This window comes from Anser brachyrhynchus (assembly GCF_964034855.1).
Source record: "Anser brachyrhynchus genome assembly, chromosome: 14".
NCBI classification, from domain to species: Eukaryota; Metazoa; Chordata; class Aves; order Anseriformes; family Anatidae; genus Anser; species Anser brachyrhynchus.
Genome location: NC_137709.1, coordinates 19,120,488 through 19,148,245, shown reverse-complemented (window position 1 = coordinate 19,148,245; position 27,758 = coordinate 19,120,488). Strand labels below are relative to the sequence as shown.

The 27,758-nt window shown below is 37.6% G+C and overlaps 1 protein-coding gene across 16 annotated transcripts in view; it reads right to left on the bottom strand.

Moving 5' to 3' along the window:
* Positions 1-27,758, bottom strand: part of GABRB2 (gamma-aminobutyric acid type A receptor subunit beta2) — a 163,433-nt gene that overhangs the window by 129,054 nt on the left and 6,621 nt on the right. For 2 of the 16 annotated variants that reach the window (XM_080554991.1, XM_080554988.1), the window contains exon 4: positions 12,754-27,739. The exons of 13 other annotated variants lie outside the window; for them this stretch is intronic. Coding sequence is in view for 2 of the 3 variants with exons in the window: in XM_080554988.1 (XP_080411114.1) it covers positions 12,754-12,828 (75 nt within the window). In the remaining variant the exon portion in view is untranslated. The remainder of the gene's footprint in view (positions 1-12,753; positions 27,740-27,758) is intronic. One more of the 16 variants, XM_080554989.1, reaches the window with a different exon arrangement.

Genomic DNA, 27,758 nt, shown 5'->3' with positions numbered 1-27,758 from the left:
TTCTTTAAATTCAATTCATTGTGCATATTATACCCAAACAAATGCTAACCTTTGCTGATATTCAATGCATTAATACTACTGGAGAGAAAAAGAGAATACTTTTTAGAAAATTCTTTTGTTCAGAAACCTACAAAATGCTACTAGTTGCGTGTGACTGCAGCTAAGGCAAAGCTTAGTGGAATTATTTTCTTTCACATATTTCTTCTAACAAGAAGAGAACATTAATGACAATATTTTTTACTTGCTCATTTCCCCCCCCCGAAAAAAAAAGAAGAACCTTCCCCCCCCCCCTTTCTTCTTTCTCTTGCATTTTTAAAAATCCAAAGCACTTAGTAAGAACTTAAAGCCCGTTCCTGCTGCAAATGTTCAAGTGACATTACTGATACATTACAGAAAAATCTCACGATATTACACTATGTGATGGTCAAGAAAGGAAGAGAAGCAACGATGACAACTGTGTTCATTTTGAAGCATGGTATTACCTATTAATAAGGTATTGTCATATGCTTCACAGGTATGAACTTGCACATTGCCAAATGTTAAAGAAAACAAGAGATAAAAACCAGATAAGGACACTTAAAATGAAATTGGTGACCATGTTTACGTAGTCATAAGTAGTCCGATTTAATCTTAAACTCTATGCCAATTAACTTGCAAGCATACGGCAAGGGTCTATTCTGACTCATTATCATGCCTTAATACCAAGTTGCAGTACCATCAATTCAAGCATCTGCCTTCTACTAACATTGCTCTGAAACCGTAGGTATTTCCCCTCTTTTCTTTGATCATTTCTGATCACTTTCCCAAACTCCCATCACAATCTAGATACATTTTTCAGAGGGCAAAAGTACTGTTCAGATTCTTTCTGCTTTAGTTCAGGTGTCAAATTAAGCACACAGCTATTAAATGATAATTTGGCCACTGAGAACATGTGCAGGTAGATTTAATAAGTGCCCTTCTGTGTCACCAGTAATTCATAAAATGGAAAATTACTTCCAGCAACATCCTTAAAATCTTCAAAAATCAGTTCTTTCTAGAGTAATGCACAAACAAAATTTCTGGACGCAAATCTACAACCAAGTATTTGTAGAAAACCAGTGATAAAAAATTCTCTTACTGTTGAAGTAGCAATCTTTCAATTAAAGCTTCCTTATAATAGGGGTCTTGCAGGAAGATGCAAGTCTCTCAGAATGGTATGTTACTGTTCTTTACAGAACCAGATGCTAACAGAGATACTGCCTTGAAACAGAAAGACTCACCATTTGCATAAATTTTACCACAGCACAACTGCAAATGTGCTGGGAAATTAATCAAAGCACCCAGCATATGCACCTCAAAGAAAACAAAAACCTTTCAAAATGGTGCAGAAGTTACTCTTGAGGTCCCAGACTTGTCCATCCTGATCATTCCTGTGTGGCTAATGGGTATTGCTTTGGCTTGACAGGACATTTGTCTTCCTGAATCTATTTCTGCCCACAAGACCTCTTACAAGCCATTTTACAGCATTTACTACAGAAACTACTCTTCTTTAAAATTGGAATAAACCATATTTTTCCAACTGTAATTATTTTTACCATAGAACCTTCTCTGTGATGTAGGTGAAGTATCTTGATTTTGTCACCCTCTTAACTGTGTGAGGAAGGGAGGGTAATGCAGAAAGGCAAGTAAAAGCAAAATGCATCTTTATTACTACTAAGGTGAAAAATTGTTTATTACTTTTATCTGGGGCTTTGGATTGCAAATATTGCTATTCAATGAATCTTAATACCTCCAAAAGCATGGAAGAAGCATACTGATTTCTCTAAATTTTGTAACAAATGTTCCACCAGACAAGCACTGACTTTCTCTGCCTGACAAGGCCAAGTGCTGGGTTCTGCACTTGGGGCACAACAACCCCAAGCAGCGCTACAGGCTGGGAGATGAGTGGTTAGAAAGCTGCCTGGCAGAGAAGGACCTGGGAGTATTGGTTGATAGTCAGCTGAATATGAGCCAGCAGTGTGCTCAGGTGGCCAAGAAGGCCAACAGCATCCTGGCTTGCATAACAATGTGGCCAGCAGGGCTAGGGAGGTGACTGTCTCCCTGTACTTGGCTCTGGTGAGGCCGCACCTCGAGTACTGTGTTCAGTTTTGGGCCCCTCGCTACAAGAAGGACATGGAGGTGCTCGAGCGAGTCCAGAGAAGGGCAGCGAAGCTGGTGAGGGGTCTGGAGAACAAGTCTTACGAGGAGCGGCTGAGGGAGCTGGGTCTGTTCAGCCTGGAGAAGAGGAGGCTCAGGGTGACCTTATCACACTCTATATGTTTCTTAAAGGAAGCTGTAGCGAGGTAGGGGTTGGTTTATTCTCCCACGTGCCTGGTGACAGGACGAGGAGGAATGGGCTGAAGTTACGCCAGGGGAGGTTTAGGTTGGATGTTAGGAAGAACTTCTTTACTGAAAGGGTTGTTAGGCACTGGAATGGGCTGCCCAGGGAAGTGGTTGAGTCACCATCCCCAGAGGTCTTTAAAAGACATTTAGATGTAGAGCTTAGTGATATGGTTTAGTGGAGGACTTGTTAGTGTTAGGTCAGAGGTTGGACTCGGTGATCTTGGAGGTCTCTTCCAACCTAGGTGATTCTGTGAATATTTGACATGGGAGAAGGTTACACAGTGAGAGGAATACAACACACTGCACAAAAATGCATTACTTTCTCAGCAAGTACAGAAAGACCAAAGGTAACACTGCCAAACTACTCAGCTGTGGAATATGCAAGGAAATATTATTACACCGCATAAGAAAAAAATTATGAAATGTAAACCTATCATATTATTAAAACTTAAAAATGGTAGACAGACATGGATATATCACAAATCATAGATTTCATTTAGTTCATAGATTTCTTTTGGTTGGTGCCACGACAGTATCAAATGTTGCAACACAAAGTTAACAGTAAGTTGCATTCTTTCCCTACCTCAGGAACTGTGAAAAAATATTATCCTCTTTTTTCATAATTATTTTTTATCCCTTTTCCAAAGGACTCCATCTTTCTTTTTCTTGTTCAGTCAGCATAGGTTTACAAAAGGCACGTCCTGCTTGGCTAACCTGATCTTCTATGACGAGATGACATGCTTAGCACCCTGCACAATGTGCTTTAGGTGATATTGCTTGGCAGTGGGTTGGACTAGATGATCTTCAGAGGTCCCTTCCAACCTCAAACATTCTGTGATTCTGTGACAGGGGAAATACTGTGGATGTTGTTTACTTGGGCTTTAGCCAAGTATTTGATACTATCTCCCACAGTATCCTCCTGGAGAAACTGGCTGCTCATGGATTGGATGGATGTATTGTTCAGTGGATAAAAAGCTGACTGGATGGCCAGGCCCAAACCATCATTGTGAGTGGAGCTAAACCTGGCTGGCAGCCAGTCATAAGCGATCCCCAGGGCTCAGTATTAGGGCCAGTTTTTGATTAATATTTTTTTAATCAACAATTCTGATAAGGAGATCAAGTGCACCCTCACTAAACTTGCAGATGACACCAGGTTGGGCAGCAACCCGGATTTACTTCAGGGGAGGAAGGCTCTGCAGAAGGATCTGAACAGGCTAGATTCATAGGCCGCATCCATTCACAAGACGTTCAACAAGGTTAAATGCTGCATGCTATGCTTGGGCCATGACAATCTCATGCAGAAGGATGGGGGAAGAGTGGCTGGAAAGCTGCCCAGCAGAAGAGGATCTGAGGGTGCTGGTCAACAGCCAGCTGAATAGTGTGCCCAGGTGGCCAAGGAGGTCGATGTCATCCTAGCTGTAGTGGGTTTACGTGGCAAGGTTTTGGTAGCATGGGGCCATAGGGGTGGCTTCTGTGAGAAGGATCTAGAAGCTGCCCCATGTTTGGTAAGGGCCCCACTGCTGACCAGAGCTGAGCCAATAAGTGATGTTGTTTTGCGCCTCTGTGAGAGCATATTTAAGACAAGGAAAAAAAAACGCTGCGCCACACAGCAGCTGGGAGAGTGAGAGGAGTGAGGAACAGCCTTGCAGGCGCCAAGGTCGGTGAAGAAGGAGGGGGAAGAGGTGCTCCAGGCACCAGAGCAGAAGTCCCCTGCGGCCTGTGGTGAGGACCATGGTGAAGCAGGCTGTCCCCCTGCAGCCCATGGAGTACCGCGGTGGAGCAGGGTTCCACACTGCAGCCCGTGGAGGAGACCACGGTGCAGCAGGTGGACCTGCACCGACGGAGACTGCAACCTGTGGAAGACCCCTGCCAGAGCAGATTCCGGGCCAGACCTGTAGCCTCTGGAGAGGAGACCATGCAGGAGCAGGTGACCTGGCAGGAGCTGCTGCCCGTGGGGGATCCAGGTTGGAGCAGTTTGCTCCTGAGGGATGGACCCTGTGATACGGACCCATATCTGGAGCAGTTCTTGAAGAGCTGCTGCCTGTGGGCAGCCCACGCCAGATCAGTTCAGTAAGGACTGCATCCCGTGGGAGGGACCCCACAGCACAGGGGATGAGAGTGACCGAGAAGCAGCAGCGGCAGCGAAGTGCTATACACTGACCATAACCCCCATTCCCCTGTGCCGCTCGGGGGGGAGGAGGTGGAAGAGGGTGGATGAGGGGGAAGGTGCTTTTGGTTTCTTTCCTTTGTTTCTCACTTCTCTAGCTCGTTAGTAATAGGTAATATCTTACTATCTCCCTACTCTGAGTCTGTTTTGCCCGTCACGATAATTACTGTGCGATCTCCTCGTCCTTATCTCAACCCTTGAGCCCTTTTCATCGTATTTTCTCCCTGTTCCTCTTTGAGGAGGGGGAGTGAGAGAGCAGTTGTGGTGGAGCTCGGCCACCCACCCGAGTAAAACCACCACACTAGCTTCTATCAGAAGTGTGGCCAGCAGGACCTAGGGAAGCGACTGTACTTCTGTATGTGGCACTGTTGAGTCCACACCTCAAATACTGTGTTCTGTTTTAGGCTCCTCATCACAAGAAGGACACTGAGGTGCTGGAATGCCTTCAGAGAAGAGCAACAAGGCTGGCACAGGGACTAGAAAACAAGACCTATGAGGAGCAGCTGAGGGAGGTGGGGCTGTTCAGTCTGGACAAAAGGAGACTGAGGGGAGACTTCATTGCTCTCTACAACTGCCTGATAGGAGGCCACAGTGAGGTGTGTTGATCTCTTCTCAGACAAGAAGTGATAGAACTTGAGGAAACAGCCTCAAATTGCACAAGGCAGATTTAGATTGGATACCAAGAAGAATTTCTTCATAAAAGGGCGGTTAGGCATTGGAACAGGCTGCTCAGGGAGGTGGTGGCATTGCCATCCCTGGAGGTATTTAGGAGACACATGGATGTGGCACTTTGGGACATTTTTAGTGATGGACTTGGTAGCATTAGGTTGATGAATGAACCTGATGATCTTACAGGTCTTTTCCAACCTAAATGATTCTATGATTCAGTTTCCCTTCTTTTGTTTCCTATCTCCTGAAATGTCTTCCTGTACAGATCCACTCACTTCCACATAGTCACGGGGAAACAAACAGCAAGGTGACTTGCATTCATTACCTCCTAGCTTCTAATCATCTAATAGCTCTGTGTTCCTGCTGCTATTACTGACCCTTCTGCATTTAAATGTTTCTGTGCGGATTTAAACATCTTAAACTTACAAACTAAATTGCAATGTATAATGATAGCTCTGAAAAACAAATCTGCCTGTAATTAACTGTTCTATCAACACAGATAAACAGTTAAGCCTCCTTCTGAAGACCATTTGTCTCAGATTCTTAGTCTGACAGTAATAATTGCACAAACGTTACTGCCTATGATTATTGCCCCAAAGCTCTGACAATAGATTAAAGTTTAGCACTGGTCAAACACATAGCTGAAGAATGGTCTCCACCTCAAAAACTCGGTTGAAAAAAATCAATCCAACATATTTAATTGTGCTTACAAATCAAAGCTGACAGAACTGCATCTTCACAAAGACTTTCAACTCAAACACCACAAATGCTGCTCTTCTCAATTACAGCTGAATTTCTCCACTGCACGAAACCCTCAGTTTTGGCTGACTTCTCATATGCCAGCTGTTTGTCCTCTTTCTCTCAGGTCACAGCCCTCAGTTAAATATCTGTCTGTATCTTCTAAAATAAGTACCCACTTCCTCACTCAAATTCCTTCTTCAGACTTAATTCCTCAGTGCTGTTTTGCACTTTTTAGCATTGGCCAGATAAATTCCAACTGTGGTATATTTGAATTAAAATGCAAACTCACAGGTCAGAAGTGTGTGCAGTTGTACGTAAAATAGAATGCTCCAGAAATAACTGTTTCCCTCGACAGAAAGTAGAGACATTTTACATTATACAAAACTAAGTTTTGTCTTTTGTCTCAACATGCAGTTTATGTAACAAAGTTCAGAACATGGCAGGTATACATGCAAATAAAAGAAGACCTCAGGGGATGCAGTTCTGACACACAGATACCTACCCATCAAAGGTGCTTCTAACTAATCTGCTTGTAAGAAGAAATTTGAAATTGCACATGCTTGTGAAATTGCAACTCTCATTTCCTATCAGAAAACCCTTAGCAATCTACCTGTGTAGACATCTGAGAGAAGCCCTGAGTAAAACATGGTGAAGATGCAGGAAAGCAAATATAAGGCCTTAGGAGTAGGCAGATAGCAGGCACCTACACAAGGACCATGCAAGAAAGGTAGAAGAGCTGAAGAAATCCACTGGAGACAGAACCTTGAAGAAAAGTCAGAAAGGCTGGCTAAGGGGTAGCAACAAGTGATGAACCAGATACTTGCCTTAGGGTGCACACAAATTGTGCATTCTTCACACCCTGCTGGAGGGAAAGAATACAAACGAACTTTCATTCCTCCTCTATACTCTCCAATTTATAAACAAACTATACAGCCAGAGAGGAAAAAAGCAGGATTTCCCAAATTGACAAGACCTCCACGTTCAACATGTTGGAGAAAAACAAAAATAAAAACAAACAACAACAACAATCAACAACTCTCAATCCCAACATTTGCAAGTAAAACAAAACATGAGAACTGAGATACCACAGATGATATGGTCAATAAAACCAGTTCTATAATTATTAATATTTACAGCAAAGCGATTGCAAACTGAAAACTGAGATCTGTCTCCTGCCTCTCACCATAAATCAACTATATATTGCTCACAGCAAGAAAGTACTGTTACTAATTTTAGTCTATTATGTTCAACCTCATTCACTTCTTTAGTTCTTGTTCATTTGACTTACTGGCATAAGAAGTAAGACTAGAATTAAAAAAAGAAACAAATCACTTTCCTGACTACTAAACACCAGTTAAGTAACATTTAAGACTGATGAGCTGCTGCTCTAAAATGAATATTTATTAGTTCCTGGACTCATTTTTTTCATTCTGATTTTTTGGAAGATACTGCAGTTGAGATATTATGAAAGTAAACTGCGGAAATAAGATACACAATTTTCTAGCCTAAACACTATTTATGCAATGGAACTAGTCGACACCAATGCTGAGAAGTAGATTATGGCATACAGCTGTGGTCTAGAATAACTGTTCATTACTACAGTCTGCTGTTCTTATATGAGCCACACAAATTGTGCAGAAAAATTATAAATGCCCTAAATCCAAAAAGCCATTATTGTAATGCTGAAGCTTTCTTTAACCTTCCTTTTTCATACAATTAAGGTCCTTGGAAATTTCAGTCATTATTAATCACATTACAGATGTTAAGCTTGAATCGTGTCCCCCCCCCCCCAGAAATGAGCTTCTCAGATGATGTATTTTAAGGCACTAGTGCTTCTGTCTTTCCTCTCTACTCTCAGTCTGCAGTTCAGTCCTGAGAGGAGAGAAGTAATTTCTGGGAAGCTCAATTCCAATCATCTCCACCTCATGCCACTGGGATGTCACGAAAACACTGGTCCCTAAAAACATGGGGCTTACAACACAGATTGATTTAAAAACAAACAAACAAAAAAAAACACCCACATATCAGGAGTATTGATTTGGAATTAGCTAATGACTCTGAAGTGCCAGAAGAGTTTGAGTGTGAGAACACTTCTGGAGAAAACGCTATGTATGTCATAGTGAGGTTTCCACAATACACAGGTCAAATAATATTTTCCTTGAGATTTGACTTTCTGTGGACTAATAATAGAATTTTTCTGCTGTCTGTCATCACATCACTTGTTAGCTGCATATCACCCTAAAAAATTCAGCAGGCCAGTAGCTGGTTACTAATTTTAGCTTGCGTTATTCTTTTTTTTTTTTTCTCGTTTACCGTGACCAAAAAACAAAAAACAAACAAACAAAAAAAACAAAACCACACATTTCCGAGAGGCTTCTTTGTAATGATTCATGAATGCTTAAAGATAAGCTATCATTTTGTTGTTAGGTGGAACACAGCTCCACTGCAGACATATTTCCTGCACTACTTCCTACATATTCAGGTATGTTCTCATATGGCATATGGATATACTCCAGCTATTGCTATTCCTTATTTCAGTGGAAATGCTATGGAATATTAATACACAAAACAGCAAAGTATAGCATGTATGTCTTTCAAATTAGAATTTGATATAATTTACCTCTGAAACAAAACAAAAAAAGTCTATTTTTACCCATATATTTCCCATCAGAATGGGATGACTCTAAGGGACTACTTATGGAGTGTGTGCACGTCTTTGTGTGCACGTCTGTATACGTATATAAGATAATGAAAGTGCCTTAATATCCAAGGTGGAATTACTTTACAAACACAGCTGTATTTTCTGTTGGGGGGATAAAACTAAGATAACAGCAATGCACCTCTGGACATACTTGTAGAAAAGCTGAAAAAATTCTACTGCAGGCAGGTACATTCACTTGGACTTTTGCCTGTATTTACTTGATTAAAAAAAAAAATTGTTCGAACTCTCAAACAGCCTTCTAAAAAGATGGCAGCATTTGCCAAAACTGTACAAACGTAGAATATCGGTATCAAAAGATAGTCCTATATAATAAAGCACTCCATTGAAGATACATACATGTCTTCTATGCCACTCTCTTGTACTCTATTGGCATGAGAATAACATCAGATTGCACTGAAGAAAATGTCTGTAAAGAATTTAAACATCTCATTCATGTCTTTATGAAAATTTTAAGGAAAAACTCTTCTCTGTAGTATTCAGACAGAGGCACATAATCCTTCATTGCATGTGTCTCTCAAGGCAGGTTGCCCTCATGTGACAAAGTCTGTTGCTACCATACTTTCCGATGCGCACTAATAACAACATCAATAAAATTACTTTAGTCACAAGATGCAAATGCACATGCAAAGCTGCTGAAGCTGAAAATTATGTTCTCCCAGCAACTTGAAAGAAAAATCAAATCACTGAACAGAGACTGAGATAATCCTGCAGAAGTAAGGCTCAACCACTATCCTTAACTTGTACTATCCTGTACCATCTTGAAGCAACAACTTAACTTTCAGTTATTGACCTAGATACTTAGCTTGCACTCCAGATGTTCAGAGTCTTCGCTGCTGCATTTCATTTGTTACAGGCGGTATCAATAGGTACTCCGTTAAAATTCTCAAAGCACCAGATAAGCTGAGGAATACAGAAGTGTTATTCAGCCTTTCTCAATGCTCTTACCCTACACTGTTGTTTCACTATTTTTGTTCAGTAATGAAAGGTTTGGGAAGCATTAAGGAAAAAGAAAATTAAAAAAGCTGTTAAGAAAAATGTTTTAACAGTATCTGGAGAAACAGTTAACAAATAATTAAGTATTAGTAGTACTTAGTACATCATCCCTTCTTCTGTGGACGCTGACTAGAGAAAACTCACAGTAGTCTCTGACCTGAGTGCTACTGTCACTACTTTTCTAGGCAACAAAACAAGCATTATGTTATTGATTCTCTCTGTGATACAGACAGCCTAGAGCCAGACATTTAAATTTAACTAGACCGCTCATTTAATTTGCCATTCATACTACACAGGATTTACAGCGAGAATATGGCTAAAGGAAACCGGGGTTCAGCTCTTGGATTCAAATTATTCAAACTATTATAGTGTTGTATTTTAAGAGGAACCCCAGTACAGCGTTCAAATACTCCAACACATGATGCACTAAGATCACTCTCCACAGATTATTTTAACTGTACATAAGTCTGTGTGCTGTATTCTAGCCCTATTTCCTTTTTCTCTAGGCCACAGCCTTCGAGAGGAAAGGCATGAAGTGTGTATCAGAGAAGGCAAAGTTGAAAGAGGGAAGGAGAAACAATAGATTTCATGCAGGCACAAAACAATCCCAAAACATTAAAAGTGAATGCCTTCTACACATAGCCCACCTGTGGGCCTAGGTTAAGGGACGCAAAAGCAACCTCAGAAATAAACCCTCACTTCTTTATACCTGATATTAAAGCTATTTTTACAATTCCTTATTTTGCACTTAAAAAAAAAAAAAAAAAAGAAGATGGTTGCTGAGGTCTTCAAGTTGTGAGTCCATACTCATACAAACAGGAATCCACACAGCAGGACTTCACACCATTTCCTAGTTTATAGGGATGCAAGAAGAAAACAGAGGAATATATAAACTACATGTATGTTATAAAAATGCTATCAGACCTTCCCAGAATAGATAACAATGCATTGTAGGAGTGCATTGGAAGTGTCAGACTGAAAAGGCAGCATTTGTCTGGAGCTGGTATTCGCTGACATTTTAAAGAGGTTATTATCAAATATACAGAAGTTTTAGCTCCATTACCACCACTGTGTGGATGTCACTGGTAAGTGATAACTTCTTAATGGCAGTCACTGCAGAAGTTAATTCAAATCTTTTAAAATAATCAAATCCACATTCAATATCAGGGATAAACACACAGCTAAAAATCTTAGATACTGTCTGGAGACTGTTATGGCTGTCACTTTGACACTTGAATGATAATATAACTTTTAAACAAAACAACAGCAACAACAAAAGGATTGCGTGCATCCAGACTGCACAGCCTTCAGATAAATATCTTGAGTGCCAACAGACACCTAAGTTGGAAGGTATTCATAGCCTTCAGCTTTTGTAAGCAACACTATTTACTATAAAGAACATAAGTTCATAAGGAATTGTTTCCAATTATTATAAACACTAAAATTAATTATTTCCAGAAAAAAAAAAAAATATATATATTGGATTAAAAAAAAAAAAAAAGACACCACCACCACCACAGCATGAGTAACAACAACAAAATGCTCATCCAAAAATCACCTGCTGCCTTTGTCACACCTTGTCTCAGAACAGATAGGTAAGACAGACAAAAAAAAAGTGAACAACAACAACAACAAACACCATGCAAAAATTTGAAGAAAGTCAGAGTAGTAATTGCAATGGCGGAGGACAGGGCAAAGATCACAGAGAAGATTTACAGTGTGTCAATGTCAGGCAGATGGATTCCTGGGAGAACTGAAGTCCCTCAGTTTTGCTATGCTGTCATTACACTGCAAATCCTTTTCTACTAAAAGAGAGGAATATTGAATAAAATACCTATAAAATCTTAGTGATGGTAGCTGAAGGAATGCAACGTTTAAGTAATTGCACTTCTGTGAATATCTTTGCAGGCCCGAATGGTGAGAATGATAAATCATAATCACATCTCTTTCCAAGCAAATGCATGAAAGTAGCCCTCCACCCTCCCAAAAAAAAAGGACAAAAAAAAGCGAGTATTAAGAAAAAGATCAGAAATCTAGCAATGTTATTGAGACGAAATACCGGTTATTTTATTTAATCCATGTCACCTCAAAACACTATTTTCATAAGAACAATAATTATGGAAAATAGATATTGCTGGTGCGTGGGAAACATTGGTATACCTGTATTCCATTTATTTATTCTCTTAAAACTTCCTCCCCTTCTGCTATTCTGGTTCACATCATCCCTGTGCATAATAAGACTTTAAAGGAATCATTGCCCTTACCCTACAAAAAAAATGCTTTGGGCTGAGAACAGAGGAAGTGAAAATCTCAGAGGAAGGTGAATAATCAGCACTCTTTGAAAACCAAGTCTTAAACACTCTGAAAACTTCACCACAGTTGGGTGCCTATAAAGAGGAGACAACTAAAAATCACTAGTCTCACAAAACTCTACTCTTTAGCACATTAAGAACTCTGCTTAAAAGGGTCCTTCTTTATGAAGAACTATTTTCATTTCTGCCAAGTTCTGCTCACTTATAAATGACTAATGTGATATTTTATCTAGACATATTAATGCAGATGGCTTCAGAAACCAGACTGCTGTTGAGTTATATTTAGAAAACATGAGGGAAAACAGCCCAACATAGCAATTCTTTTCTGCTGCTGAAGACTTCCGAGACAGAAGCAACATGGCAACTGTTCTTACCTTCATGAATAAATATCTATGCAAATTCCAGATGTGAATTAGCAAAAAATATCTTCACAAAGGAAAAAAAAAAAAAGGTTATTGTTAAACCCTGTAACATAAATGCTGAAGGAGGGGAAAATTTTCCAGAATCAGTAATAATGGCACATGACCATGAAAGAGAAGTCATATTTATAACACAGCCATTTGTTTAAAAATCTGTCAGAGGCATACAGAGGTGACATGGCAAACAGCACCACTACTCCACCTCACTTAAAACACATGGACAGCATATTGGAAGGCAAGGCACCAGGGATTTCCACCACCAGAGGAAAGTCTGCTCTTGCTTACAAGCTTACAGTCCAATGATTTTTATAGTCATATTGCTAAAAGCCCAAGAAACTACTTCAACCTTCTGTAAAATAGAATTGTTACCTGGTTGGTGGGACAGAGTGTCCCTTTCATCCCTTCCTGCAACCCACCTCTCTCAACTATTTTGATGGCTTTCATCAGATGTTAAGATAATGATTTGATGATATAACAAGTTAATGATATACAAGGGTTGCCATCCTTTAAAAAAAGGTGTTATCATTAATACTCATTCACAGTTGGTGTAATTACTTAGAATTGGAGACAGAATTAAACTTGCTTGTAAGTAGATGTAAAGGTAAAATGAAATGAAGCAAGAAGCTTCTGTCCTCTCCTATATTAGCCAGGTGTAGGAGGTCAACCAGCAGTTAGCATCACAGATTTGAAACAAATGCATTAGAAGCTGGGAAGCCAGAAATGACTATAACATTGATCTATCTCAAGGGAGAGTTCCAAGTTTCCCCAGCAACTTACTCAAATTTATAAGAATGATCTTTAATTCCTTCTGTTTGAAGATCTCAATCAAAACCTTAATTCACTATCACCATTAATTCCCACATCAGTTCATTTAAGTCCCACATTCTCTTAATATCAGAAGTATAACTACACAGAGAAAGAAAAATCTAACTAGCCCTAATAAAACTCTGCCCATAAAACTAAGCAACTCCAGATGTTTTGCTTTTTTAAGTCATAAACTTAGTTGTGTTTTAAGATCACTGGAAAAGAAGTGTTCCTCCTAGACTCATTCTTGTTGTTTTTATTTTGTTTTTAAATACAGAAACATAATCCAAGCAGGACAAAAATTGGCTGCTCTAGAGGAAGATGTTTTGCACTGGACAGTTTGCAAGTTTATTCTACACTACCACTGGATTTGGAAACACTTTTCTTACTAGTGAGCTTCAGAAGTAAGGTTTGTTGGAAAACACTACACAGTGACAGCCACACAACGTTTCTGTTGCTTTTTGTGGATGCTTTTACATACATTGCTAAATGGATCTTTTGGATATTCTTCTAAACAGCAGGGGAGCTAGCGTTGGTTGCCACTTTGAGACAAAAAATTGTAGTTCATCTCCTCCAATCAAAAAAATCTTTGTCCTGATCACAACAAAGTTATTACAAGGGCTTTTATCTGATACTGCAAAAGAAACAGCAACTGTAGCACTACAAACCCCACAATCTGGAAGATGTTATTATTCCATGTGTGAAGAAACTCACAAGATTGTCAAGCAAAAATTATAAACTGAAGTCAATTTTTACATAAATCGAATTAAACCTTAATTCAAATTTATGAAGACTTTTTGTCTAGATAGTCACAGGGGACTTGACTTCAAACATCTCAAGACCACCAGAGATGAACCAAAATTCCAATTACTTTTCCTAATAGCCATTAAAAAAAAAGGATATTTTTTTTCCCAGGATATAATAACAAATATCACATTTAAAAGTGCATGAAGTCTATGAGTGCGCAGGAAAAAAATGACAAAGTATTTGTCCTACTGATGTGATATAGTTAATACAAACGCTTTTTCTCCCATTGTTATTCATATACTGCCAGTAACGTTTGTATATATTTTATTCCCTTCTTTAACACATTTGTTATGCATTGCCATCACCAAGATTAAGCTCCCACCCCAAAATTAACACCTTTCTCCCTTTTCTCTAGAAGCAAAAGGCTCAAGCCTCACTGACCTCTAAAGGAATATTTTTTTCACCTTACAGTTTCAATAGACCATATAGCATGAACTCAGTAACCACGGCTTTTTGTTTTGGTTTGGTCAAAATGATAACTCGTATGAGTGCTTGTCTGCAATGGTACCCGTTATATACTTGAAATTTTTTCTAGGATCTTCCTATACCAGGCTATCAGAAAGGCAATAAATGAAGAATTACCTAAAACTTCCCATGCCAAGTGATGCCAGAGCTCTTATTCCAGACAGAATTTGCTTTTACTCTTCCCCCTTGGCCTCCAGTTTACTCGGTCACTGTTCATTTTAAGGGACTGAGTTATTTAAAGTATCAGTTCCACATCCAGCATCACAAATTGCTATACTGTTATGTATTCTAAATGCAATACTTTCCAGCAAGGTAAGCTTTCTAAAAATAATACTAATCATCTATAAAAAGAGTCTATGAAATCTGATGACTATAATCAAAGTACTTCTTAAATCCTTAACTCGGGAATTGTGAATTTTAAATACATCAATTACTTTATTTCATATTTGCTACTCTTATGAGTCAGCTTTGATCTGCTAAAATAACATAAAAAAGACATGTTTTTTTCCCTCTCAAGATTTTTATTTCTGCATGATAAACAAAATGATTCTTTTGTTAGCATTTAAAAATGACATTAAGATGACACAGCAAAGTGGTGGGGGTGAGAATGAGTGGGAAGCTGATCAGAAGCACAACGTGCTTCTTGGATGTTCAGAGAACAGATGAAGCCTCAAGGGAAATTTGGAAAAAATATTCTGCACAGAAACAATTCTAGATATATACTGCATCTTAATCTTTCTCTCCTACTTTTTTTTCCTCCAATGAGAATACTTGCTGGAAAACATATTTTCTTTATTGATGGTTGTCTAATCTGCCACACACAACTCAAGGCATAATCCTGTTTATGACATTACCACTGGTTACAATGTAAAATTCCCCCACCTCCTAGCTAAATGCAATTATCCAGGCTGAAAGCAGGATGATCAAAAAAGGCTCTGTTCAGCAAAACACTTACAAGCTTAACTTCTAGCACACGCTTGTGTCTTCAAGGATACCTGTCTTCAGCAAATGAAGATGTGAGGACAGAACATACAGAATTTCTTTCTCTGTGCTGGTAAGCACTCAGGCTGCCATTATTGCTGCACTCTGTACAATGATATAACTACAGCAGTGCCAGCTGGGTTAAGGCTGACTGTCAAACACTCACAGGCTACAAATTCAATTTCACTTTTTTTTTTTTGTTTGTAAATGTGTTTACGTTTGCTGAACCATTAATGCTCAACCATTTTTCTGCACCAGCCAGAGTAAACATAACTGACCCAGGGAAGCAGAGAGTGCCAAGTGTTACAGAAGTGTGTACAAGGAGGAGGAGGAGGAGAATACTCTTCAGAGCCAGGCATAAGATGACAGACATCAATGAATATTCACAGGCAACAAGCCTGAAGAACAAGATGAAACACTGGTGAAACAGATAGCTATGATGAGGACAGTTTTGTACCTCATCAATATGTGTACTTCATGTTCAATACACGAAGTCCAGTCATGCAATCAGCATTTATATACCCCTTGTCTGTCTGTCTGTATTACCCAAAGTTGTTGTGGCCAAACTAAAGGAGGACTAAAGCACAAGAAAAAAAACTGTTAAAAGGCCAAGATTCTCAAGAAATGTCATGTCTCTTCATGCAAAACAGGGGCACACTGGAAGACTGGCATATACCAATTAAAAGAAAATCTCAGATCTAACTTTTGAGCCAAATTTAAATAAGCATTGTCTTATACAGCAGGCATAATAAAATTAAATGAATGTTTAAAACTCAAAACCAACTACATGCTTCATAGATTCACTATTACTGACAATTCAAGGGCATATTGATGATTCTGTTAAGGTTGCTTTAACATAAGATGGAAGCCTTGAGTCAGAAGTGGCACAGTTAAAATGGAACTATATATTTGCTCTTTAAAGATCCATGAGATCTGTATCAATTAAGACCATGTTAAAATATAGAAATGCTGATTTACAAAGCCCCATCCATAACCTACATTCACCTTTCTCATTAAAGCTCTCACTTATATCTTACTTAAAAAGGTGAGAGAAAATTCAAGTACATATTCTACTTCTGTAGCCGAAACCCAGAAGTAGTGGCATGCAGTTTCACCTGTTACAGATGAGATATTCTTTATCTGTCTTTATCAAAGAAGCTACCCACACAGCCATTTACACCAGCACTGTCTCTAACCTAAACATATATATATATACACACACTACGTTTATTGTCTCTTCTCTGTTTCGAGTTTGCAAGATGCATCAATATATGTCTAATTGAATATTCTCGTGAAACATATAATAAGACTCCAGAAGCAAGACTTCCTTCAACACACCCGTGTGAGCCACTGCTTACAGGCTGATATTAGCTGCAGCCATTGCAAAGAAGCCCTTCTGCCCCAGCAGCTGACAAAAACTCACGTCACTTATGGAAACCAAATCCCCAATTCCACAGCCATAAGCTTGCCTTACAGTCTGCCCCTCCTTAAACTGATAACAAAATAAACAATTTTATACACACACACACACACACACACACTGGAATGTCAATCTCAACACATTCAACTCTAGCCATACAACATACCTTAGATAATTGCTTGCACTGACACTTGCATAAAACCAAGCAAAAAATATATAAAAAAATAAGAAATCCATGTTGGCATGTCTATGAAAGATATAATGAATGGTTCCAGAACCTCCAGCTACAAATGCTAATCAAGATTTTAAAAACATGCATTTCAAGGTAGGAAGTCTCTTTCTCCCAGAAAAACCCGTATGATATAACTAGCTCACACAAAACCAAAGCAGTATTTTCCTGATTTATCCCCATCAGATACAGAGAGTTATTTTTCAATTTGTGGAAAACAGTCTGACTTCAAGCTTGGGAAAGCAGTCTGTCATTTACCATCTGACCTATGAAACAATATTTATGTACAATAATTTATATATTGACAATGCATTAATAGTATTAATCTATAAATCTTTGATTTAATATTCAGCTCCCAATTACCTACTACAATGAAATGCAGATATTGGATCATCCCTTTATTCCAGAATTCAGGCTACCAGAAGACAGATCCTTCCCATTCAAGTTCTCATTTAAAAAAAAAAAAAAAAAGGCAGAAAAGAAGGCAGAAAAATTAAAATCTTTGTCCTAACTGCAACAAATGCATGTATTTAGGATGTACAACTCCTGCTGCACATTTCTGAGTCCAAACTCTCACCTACTTTTCCACATGCTAGTTTCTATTATCCACAGCCTGAAGGACTCACTAACATCCTCTCCCCACTGAGTTTAGTTATCCAATTTTCAAAACATGCCCATGTTTGACATTCTTTTTTTTTTTTTCCTTTTTCTCCCTGACAACCAAAACACATAAACAAAAATGAATTTCTCCCTAATTTCTGTGAATAACCCCCCTCATATTTCACAATGTCCAGATCTTTTCTAAGTGTCTGGCAACCATTCTACATGTTACTTCTCATGTTGCATCCTGCAGTTCCCAATAGTAAGTTTCAAAGTGGCAGAAGTAGACACAAGCCCCACACCAGCCAAACAACTCAGTGACATGTTTGCTTTTGACACTTTTTGTACTTGAAGAGTAAACATTCCTCAAGTGCAGAAGCCTCCAAAATGATTTTCAAGAGTCAAACAGCAGTTTTACCACTGAGTCACAAACAGCCGCAAGCATACAGGGATTCATTTCTAAAATGGGAAAGACACAGTACAGTATAGTCAGAAAAAAGAAAAAAGGCAAAAAAATTGTGCTATCTTCTTAAATATCAACTGAGAAAATTTCAAATATTAATCTCCTAATGCCTACAGTTAAAAAGGCTGTGTATATTGCAGTCAACATATTCTTTAACTATAACAACACAATATCCAGTTACTTTTTTTGAGTTAATTTAACTCAAAAGATGTAATTAAAGCCACATGCAATATGAAACACTACCTTACAAAAACAATTTTTCCATGTGAAACAATTATACCAAAACTCTTTGCTATACAAGAAAGAATTTTGAATGAAATCTCTCATTTTGATCTTTCCTGAATGACTGCTGCCTTTATGCTATTACAAAACTGTTACCTAGTCAGCATATTACTGTAGCATAAATGCCTCTCTCTAAAATGTCAAATGACATACAAAATGTTCATACATCAGTCTGTTCTCAAAAAGTCAATCCAATTATGAAGTTGATCAAAATTAAAATATACACTTAAGTCTTTTCATTACCTGCAACCTTAATTATGATGATTTTATGATTTGGAACAAAGGTTTTTTGTTTTGTTTTTGTTTGTTTTGTTTTTTAACTCAGAAGTCAAACTGGATGCCAGAAAGATATAGGTGTAAACTGATGTCTTCCACTTACCAATGGTGGAAGTTTGGCCCTGGCAGGAACCACGGGAGCCTCCTAATGCTGCCTCACCAAAGCATTTAGTTACGGCACATTACAGACTCAAGCCTTAGAGCAAAGAACTTCCTTCATACACCTAGAGTCTCCAGCTTTTAAAAATCCTTAAACCACATCCATGTGCAAAGTGTTATGACTTTCTGGCCAACAATAACTACCAAGTACTATCATTCATTTCAAAAGAACACCTATCACACAGTAATAATTTTGAAAACTAGTACCCTGTCCACATTCACGCAATGTCTGAGAAAATACAGGAGCCACATTTCATTGCATTTCAAGTCTTCTAGTCTTCTATCAACAAATCTGTGAAAACAGTCAGAAATAGCGTCAATGGAAAAATCAGCATCAGATTTGAACATTTTAAAACTCAAAACAAGTCTCGTGTGGGACTTGAGCTCACACAAGCACGCTGCAAAGCCTATGTATAAATCTGGATACTTCTAATGTTTCGAATACAGCCAGTTCACTAGAATTATGGATTTGTCTGTAAGTGGTCACTTGTGTCACATAATAGTAGATCAATGAAAACTGTACTCATTCCTAGGCTAACGAGAACAATTATAGTTAAGGGTCTCCTGGCATTTCCATTACAAATCTGCTTTCAGGGACTTGTATATCAGCTATAATAATATACTTCTGACTGAAACTTGATCTGAACATATGCTTACCTCAATAAACATTCCTACACCTTTGAAAAGGCTTCTTTCAAAACTGGAAATAAAGCAAGTAATTTTTTCCATCTACTTATGTCATTAAGTACTTTATCCTGAGCAACATAAGGAGGCGTATGCTATTAGATATAAATATTACATATGTAATTTTATTAGGGATGGAATTACTAAAAGCATCTCACCTTGCAATCTTGCAAAGTGTCAGTGAAAAAGAGCAACAGGACAGCAGAATTGATTGAATGTTCACATAAATTTAAGGAAAATTTCAAACTGAATAAAAGGCATCCTTGGTCATTTCTGGACTTATATATGTAGTGAAATGATGCAATTAGTTGCAAAATACAGCTTCTCATTTGTAAATATGACGTGCATATTTGCTTAATCACACTTCCCTCTTCTCTGTATGTTATCTGAAAGAATAAATCACTTCATAATAAGGAATAATAAAAGAGTTATGTTCCTAAATTATTTAATTTAGAAACTCAATCTAATGAACCTTCAAACCAATTTTATTTTACTTAAGTTGTATGACTCCTTCAGTGCACATCTCGTCAAACATGGATTAACACTGTTACTCTAGTGCCCTGAAGGGATCCCACATAGGTCATCGGTTCTTGAAAGAGGAGAAAAATTCCACCATGCCCAACAAATTCCTTTGGAGCTGCAGGGTCTGTTAACTCAAAATACATTTTATAAAGGAAACATAAATATGGACTCAAAAAATGGATCATAATGACCTCTGGACTTTTGGGTAATAATTGTTATGCAAATGACAACACATATTGACCCTTTCAGAACCACAATGAATTGAACTTACCTCACGACTTTTGTTAAATGGATGCAATAAAAGCATGCATATAAGAAGTTTTTAAAGACCTATAGAGAAAACAAATCTGTGCACCAGTTTTACTCAGATGAGCATAATGGATCTCTGTTCCAACTATTAAAAAACAATTTAGAATTCAGTTAAAAAATCATTTACAGTGGAAATTAGGACCAGATTTTCAAAATGGCTCTGCACTCATAGAAGTGAGTAGTTTTTCAAGAGGCTTCAGTACCTTGTTCACGTACTTAAGTATTAAATTTTTTTTAGTATGTAATTCTCACTGAGAAAAAATGCCTTCAGTTACTTAAAAGCAATAGGAACTTCTGGCTACTTCTTTTAGGTACACAATGGAAGAAGTTGGATAATAAATACTTCTAAACATTGTAAGCCAGGTGACTTCAGTTCTCAGACATCCCAAAAATTATGAAATATATATTTCAAATTATATATGAAAATCCACAAGTGTTGCTGGAACCCCTTCTCATCTGAAACGGGTTTAGCACAACCTTTACCTAACTCTATGCCTTCAGCCCAATTTTTCTCCAAAGGTCATATCTAAACTAAACACCACACAAACACACACCACACTACATTTAGGGCATATAAAGGGACCTTTGCACTGTGTTAATCCAAAACGACTTTTAAAGAAAATTCTCTGTGATGACTCATCTCTGGAAAAGTTTACATTAACAAGTTTCTGCCAATTTGACTGCTTAGTTTCCTAATTGCTGAAGAGCTGTACTGTGCTTCTACTCAGGACAGAGCTCCTACTTCAGTAAATACAGACAGGTTTATAATATATAAATATAATGAAAAAACTAGATAAAGCTAATATGTTCAAGTCATGCCTAATACAATAGCAAGTCAAGGCTACTGTCATTCAGAAAAACAAACAAAACAAAACAAAAAAAAACATTTCCAGTGATGGAGTAGAAGGCAAAGGATGTGCTGATAGCCTTTCATAGGTTAACTTGTGACAAAGACCTCTGTTCTTGGCCCTCTGCAATCTAAATACTTCCACTCACAATCATCAAAAGCTAATAAACTATCTAGTATAGGGGTTCACTGCACCCAGGCTACTATACAGCAAATAATTCAAAATTAATGGCAACAGAAACAAAGCATTCAAAAGCAAAAATCAGGATACTCAAATGTGAAGGTAAATTCTGTTTTTTAATCCATTTTCAGAGTCACTTAGTTAATGGAGATGACTATTCATTAAAGTAGAAAAGAAAGAAGTAACAGCACCCAGAGAGCAAAGACTGAAATGAGGACTTTTCACTCCAAGCAGCTGGTTCTCAAAACACATACATTAGGGTAATTTAATATACTACCCCATCCAAGCCCAAACTTTTTACAATTTCCACTGGTTTTGCTACAGATAAACCACCAAAGTGCCATATCCTCCACAACAGTGCTCACTTGAGGTGCAAAACACATCTCTCAGAAGGGTTGATTTTCTTTCCCCTACATAGCTAAATTCTTTTTCCTCTGGGCCTAATAAGTGAATCCATTTGTTAGTATTTACAGAATAAAAAATTAATAGGATTTAAACTTGATAGAGATACGCAAAAAGCTGCTCAAGACAGTAGTCCCCGCGTTCTTTAAGTCTGGGGGAATGGGACGACCACTGACTCAAAATGCTTCATCTAGACTGTAACAGCCTACATTAAATATGATCTAAAAATACTACATTCAGTTGCCCAGATGCCAACTTCCTGAATGTTGTCTTTTCATATTTAGCACATAAATTTTAATTTTGATTGGCAAGTATGTACATAACTGCTTGCAAAACTCATTCAAAAGGACACATGCAGTAGATGTGATGCAAGTCTCAATCTTTGTGCTGATTAGCTAATTTGAAAATACCTAGCCAGATAATTAATATGCAAAGATCTTTCTAGACAAAAACCTATGAAGTGAGAGCACTTACCTGTCTGAAGGCCAGGATATGAAGCAAGACTAACTATATATACCCATTATAGCACTATTTCTACAAGACTTGCATTATACTAGCCATTACAAGTCTATTGTAAATACCACTGCTGTCAAGAAATGTGAGCAGGGTAGGCATCCTTGTAGAAGCACAGCAAAAATAATTACAATAAAGCACAAAGGCTGCTTCTGTCACGTTTGTCTTTTTGTAAACCCATAGTATGCCTATACATTTAATGTAATTATGCATATTGCTTTATTTTTAAATTACAGATTTTATCCATCCATAGTAGACAATTTTTCAGTACTAAGAACTCAAGACATGACTGTTCCTGAAGCTCTTAACACTAAAGACAGGAAAGATGTTATTTTTCCATTTCTTTCAAAAAGACATTTTAAAAAAAACAACTCATGGAAGATCATCCCCTTTCTAAATGCAAGGACCAAATCCTGCTTACCAAACCCATACAAGCTCTTGCAAAGACCTATGGTATTAACTACTAGGAGTCTATGAGGGATTTGGCTTACTTTTAGAAAAAAATAAAAGAGTTATTATTACCATATAAGACGGTACTTCTTCATGGTTGAATACTAAAAGCTGTAATATAAACCTTGAAGAGAGCTGCATGGGGTATGAGGAGAAAAAAGGGAGAGATGAAAAATAAGGATTTAGTTGTGGTATACTGACAGACTTTAGAGTCACCGAGAAGCACAAATAAAACTATGGGAACAGCTTAAACTTGTAACAAGTTTATACAGCACAAAATAATTTTTTTCATTCTACTACACAGCTCGTCTATAAAGGTTTTATGTGATTTTCAATAGAGAAGTTATGAAATAAACCAGCCCTGTACTAGGAACTAACAAAGTACACTTTATGTTCATTCCCACTCTTTAGCACCAAGACACTGATCAGAAAACATATTAAAAACAAATATATTTTATTATATGGCAGGTGTCAAATTACTTAAATATTTATAGGTCAAAGTTTACTAAAAACAAAGCGGCATTAATTATTTTTTTAATTGTAGAAATTATCTCCAAGGCAATCTCTTTAAATTACTGACAGCCATGCCCTGGCCTGCAGAATACATCCAGAGCAATCACTTTGAAAAATCAACAGTAGGAAATCTTCTTGGTTCATTGGTGCTGATTAAAGTTTTCCATCACTGCAGCACACAAAGAACAATCCAATTAACTAACTACTTATATTGACCTTAAAAAGAAACAGTACAAGAATTATGTCATGCTTCTAGGAAAAAAAAAAAAAAAAAGACTCCCCATTACAGTTTTCAAAAAAAAAATAAAATCTTGTCTTAGCTTAGGTGCTGTAACTGCTTATATCTAAGTCAAACTGCTTTGTACAAAATCAAAGAGCAGTAACTGTCCCCTATACACGCCATCAAGACTAGGACATGTGATTAATTTCTTCTATTAAAGAAGATGAAAAGGAGGAAAAAAGAAAACGCACACTAAGAAAAAAAAATAAATGCCAAAAAAACACCAGCACCAGCCTCTTTTTGCTGCCAGTAGTGTCACTGGCCTCTCACTGCCTTCGAATATGAAGGTAAATAACATACTTTCAGAAAATAAAAAAAAAAAGTTATTACTGCAAAAGGATAATGCCTACAGGATCAACAGCTATAAGTAATTTGCTTCTCATCTCTGCATAACAAAAATTCATGCTTGGGTCTACTGAGAATCCACAGTGGAACTCACCAAAAAAACAACAGGAAAGTATACTGCCGTAACAACCTAGGGTGCTTACCAGGAGCTACTTTTTTAAAACAAACTAGACGAGGATACAAAAACATGTGTTTGACTGGACAGATGACTCCAAACGGGATATCTATATAGCCATTTTTTCCACTTCTCAGGTAAAAGTTGCATGAGCCTGAACCCACAACTATCATGAGCTCTGACAGTGCTAAAGAAAAGTTTCCACCTGTGAAACAAAGAAAAAAAGAGCAAATATACAAACTCTCAGTCTCCAAGGCTGGGAAGACCTCAAAAAAAAAAAAAAAGCCACATGAAGTTCAGCTAGGCAGGAATTAATACCATCATAACAAGACTTTGCCAAGCACAAGATAAACCAAGGAGTCAACATTTACCTCTGAAATCTCTAAGCAGAAGCTAGGACACATAAAGTAAGTACATGGTGGAATTAAAATGCCTTTCACTCCCTTGTTGAAATTCTTATAAAAATATATTTCCAGACACTGTTCAAAGAATACACCTAATGATAGTATTTATGATACTAGTATATAACATATCATGTATATAAATATATATAATTGCTTCTGAGCTGGCTTATGAAAGCAGTTCCCAACATGCTACGCTAGTGTATATGTTCTAAAGAAGTAATTTCAGACTGTGACTATGTGTATTCTAGCAAAACCAGTATGAAAACTTCAACCCATACGTAGTGTACCATAGGAATATATGCTTTGGTCCCCAAGGATAAACATTAAAAAATAACTCCCATGTTCAAATACATTTTTACATATCTTAAAGCTAAAAAAGAAAACTGCATGAATTAGAGACATAGTACAAGAGATGCTAAATGGAAATCCATATTAATGTATTTTACTACAGTTGGAGAGGAAAGGTCTTCTGATGCCATCCCAGACAATAATCGAAGAAAGAGATAAAGCAGGCCTTTCAGTTTAAAAAAAAAAAAAAAAAAGATTCAGTTCCTAAGATAGACATCACCTACTTTGCGTTCACAGAAGTCTTTGTAGATAATTCAATATAGGCCAGCTGTGTACAAGCACAACAATTTGACAAAATAATTTGGCAAGAGCCAAACTCAAACTGTCTGCTGAGAAACACTATTTTATGTGAAGAAGCATATACATCTACAATACAGAAGATATAATAAAAACAACCGTCTCTAGCACTGGGAAGCGTTTAAGATTAGAAAAGAAACACCTAACAAATATTTGTAGTATTTTCCTTTCTATGTATTTCCAATTCTGTACTCTCTATGGATCACGTACAGCAATGTGCACAACTACAATGGATCAACGAAAGAGGATACTGCTGACAGAAAATTTTTCTCACTTCCTTCTGTACCAGCGTACATAGGGCACTCTTCTCTATTTTGCTATTTTCTTTGTCACTCCCTCCAATTTTATTTACCTGACCTTTATCTATGTTTTACACTGAGTTTTCTGGTTTGGAACAGCTCCATTCTACTTCCTTACCAGTTAACCCCTATTTCTTTTTACATCACAAGCTGTCTCTTCCTTTTTCACACATAAGGATAAATGCTGCTACTTGAGAGGTAGCAAGACAGCTCCTGTTGTTTTCACAATATAAACCTATGTCTGTTGGGTTCTGTTAATGAAAACACCTCAAGGAAGCATGGAAGATTTTAAGAAAACCAGTAGTGGGCCTCTATTATCAAAAGCAACCAAAAGCCAAACGTCTATCGGCACAATACAGCTGTGCCTGTTTTTTGCTGGACTGAGATTATTCAGATCTCTGAGTGTTGTGCTTACTATTGGTATATCCTGAATACAGAATTCAAAACTTGATACAAAAAGCATTTTTTTTTGAGCTCTGAAGTTATTAGGCTGTGCTCTGTAAAACTTGGCATATACTAATAAGTAAATCTCACCCTGTTAAGATGACGATCACTCCTTTGTTTCTGCAGCTCCCACTCGATGGATTATGTACTCAATCAATCCAAATGGCTCCCACTAAGACAAAACAGCCTATTGTGTCTATTTAACTCCATGTACACATCCTAAATCTCTGTGCCAAAATCTGTACAATGGTAGGCAAGCAAATACTTTAAATTAAATAAAAACTGTTCAGATTCTTCTCCACAAACCCCCAATGTGAAGAGTTGTATTTAATTAAATATATAAATCATTACCTAAAAACATGTATATTTACTGGGTAAAAAAATAAATTATTTATATATATATATATATATATATATAAAACCATGGAACGTCTCTGCCTCTTTTCAAGACATCCTGTACTAGATTCCCAAAATAGCTGTAGACCAAGAGAAGAGGAGGATGGGAGGGGAAGGGTTGATTTTGACCTATATAACACAGAATAAGCCAAGACATTGAAAACCACCACATAACCAACATTATCCACAGAAATATTCATGTCTTATCTGGATGGATCAAATGTACAACATATTTGCAATCTTCAGCTGCTTCTGAAAAAAGTTATTTTAGTACTACCTAATGAACCGGCACCATTTTCTTCCAGCAATTTATGAGTGAACTGTTCGGAGGGAGTGGGAGAAAACAAAGATGAAGGACTGTCTTGGTCACTGTGTTGTCAACTGGACTGCTCAACAGCTAACTATGGAGATGAAGATGGGGAAATGTGGCAACCCAGCTGGCATTAGTTATTTAAAAAAAAAAAAAGAAGAAGACAAGCTCCCTAGAGGCATTGTTTTTACAATGAATGTTTATTATGAAGGAAAAGGAAGCTAAGAAGAAACAATCAAGTAAAGTAACAAACACCTGGAAAGTCTATTGAGAATATTGTTATCATCAGTGATAGGACCCGCGGGAATGGTATTAAGCTGAGGCAGGGGAAGTTTAGGCTGGACATCAGGAAGAGGTTCTTCACCAAGAGGGTGGTTGCACACTGGAACAGGCTCCCCAGGGAAGCAGTCACTGCACCAAGCCTGCCTGAATTTAAGAAGCAATTGGGCTGTGCATTTAGTCACATGGTCTAAACTTTTGGGTAGACCTGTGCGGTTCCAGGAGTTGGACTTGATGATCCTTATGGGTCCCTTCCAACTCGGGATATTCTATGATTCTATTGCATTAGACTCACTGCAATATATCTAATCTCACATAAAATCAAAATAATTAACATAGGAAAATACTTTCAGTTTAAATAGCTTTCACACCTCTCCATGTTGGTTTTCTATAGTCACCTGAGTAAGATAAACTTAAAGAAAATCTACAGTGTAACCAGCCTAATGCATATACTCAACAAGTGCAATGCCTGGTCCAAAGAGGTGAGTGGAGTTAGCCATAGTCTATACTGTACTACATAGAATCATTACTTGATGTATATTATTTCCTCACAAAATGCAGACTGAGTATGAATAGCCATGACACCTGTTGACAGCCAAATATGCCTGAAGCTCTCACTTTTCTCACATTCATTGTGTTCTGAATTATGTTCAGAAGTACCAGTATTTAAAAACTATTTTTGAAAAGTAAGATAAATGCCAGTTCAACTTTCTGTCTACAAAAGGTTAAACAAGCAAACAGCTTACAGGTTTAACTCTATTGCATACAAAAAGGTTTTGGAATGCAACTGTAAAACCTGTTACACTGTGAGCTGGTCATAATGAGGAATATTCATCAGCTCTATAAGAACTCATAGTCTAAAGGCATCTCTAGCATACATTTAATTTCTGTAACGGTTGTTCTAAGTTCTCCTGTTCAACAAAGTAAAAGCCTTATGATATTTCATGATA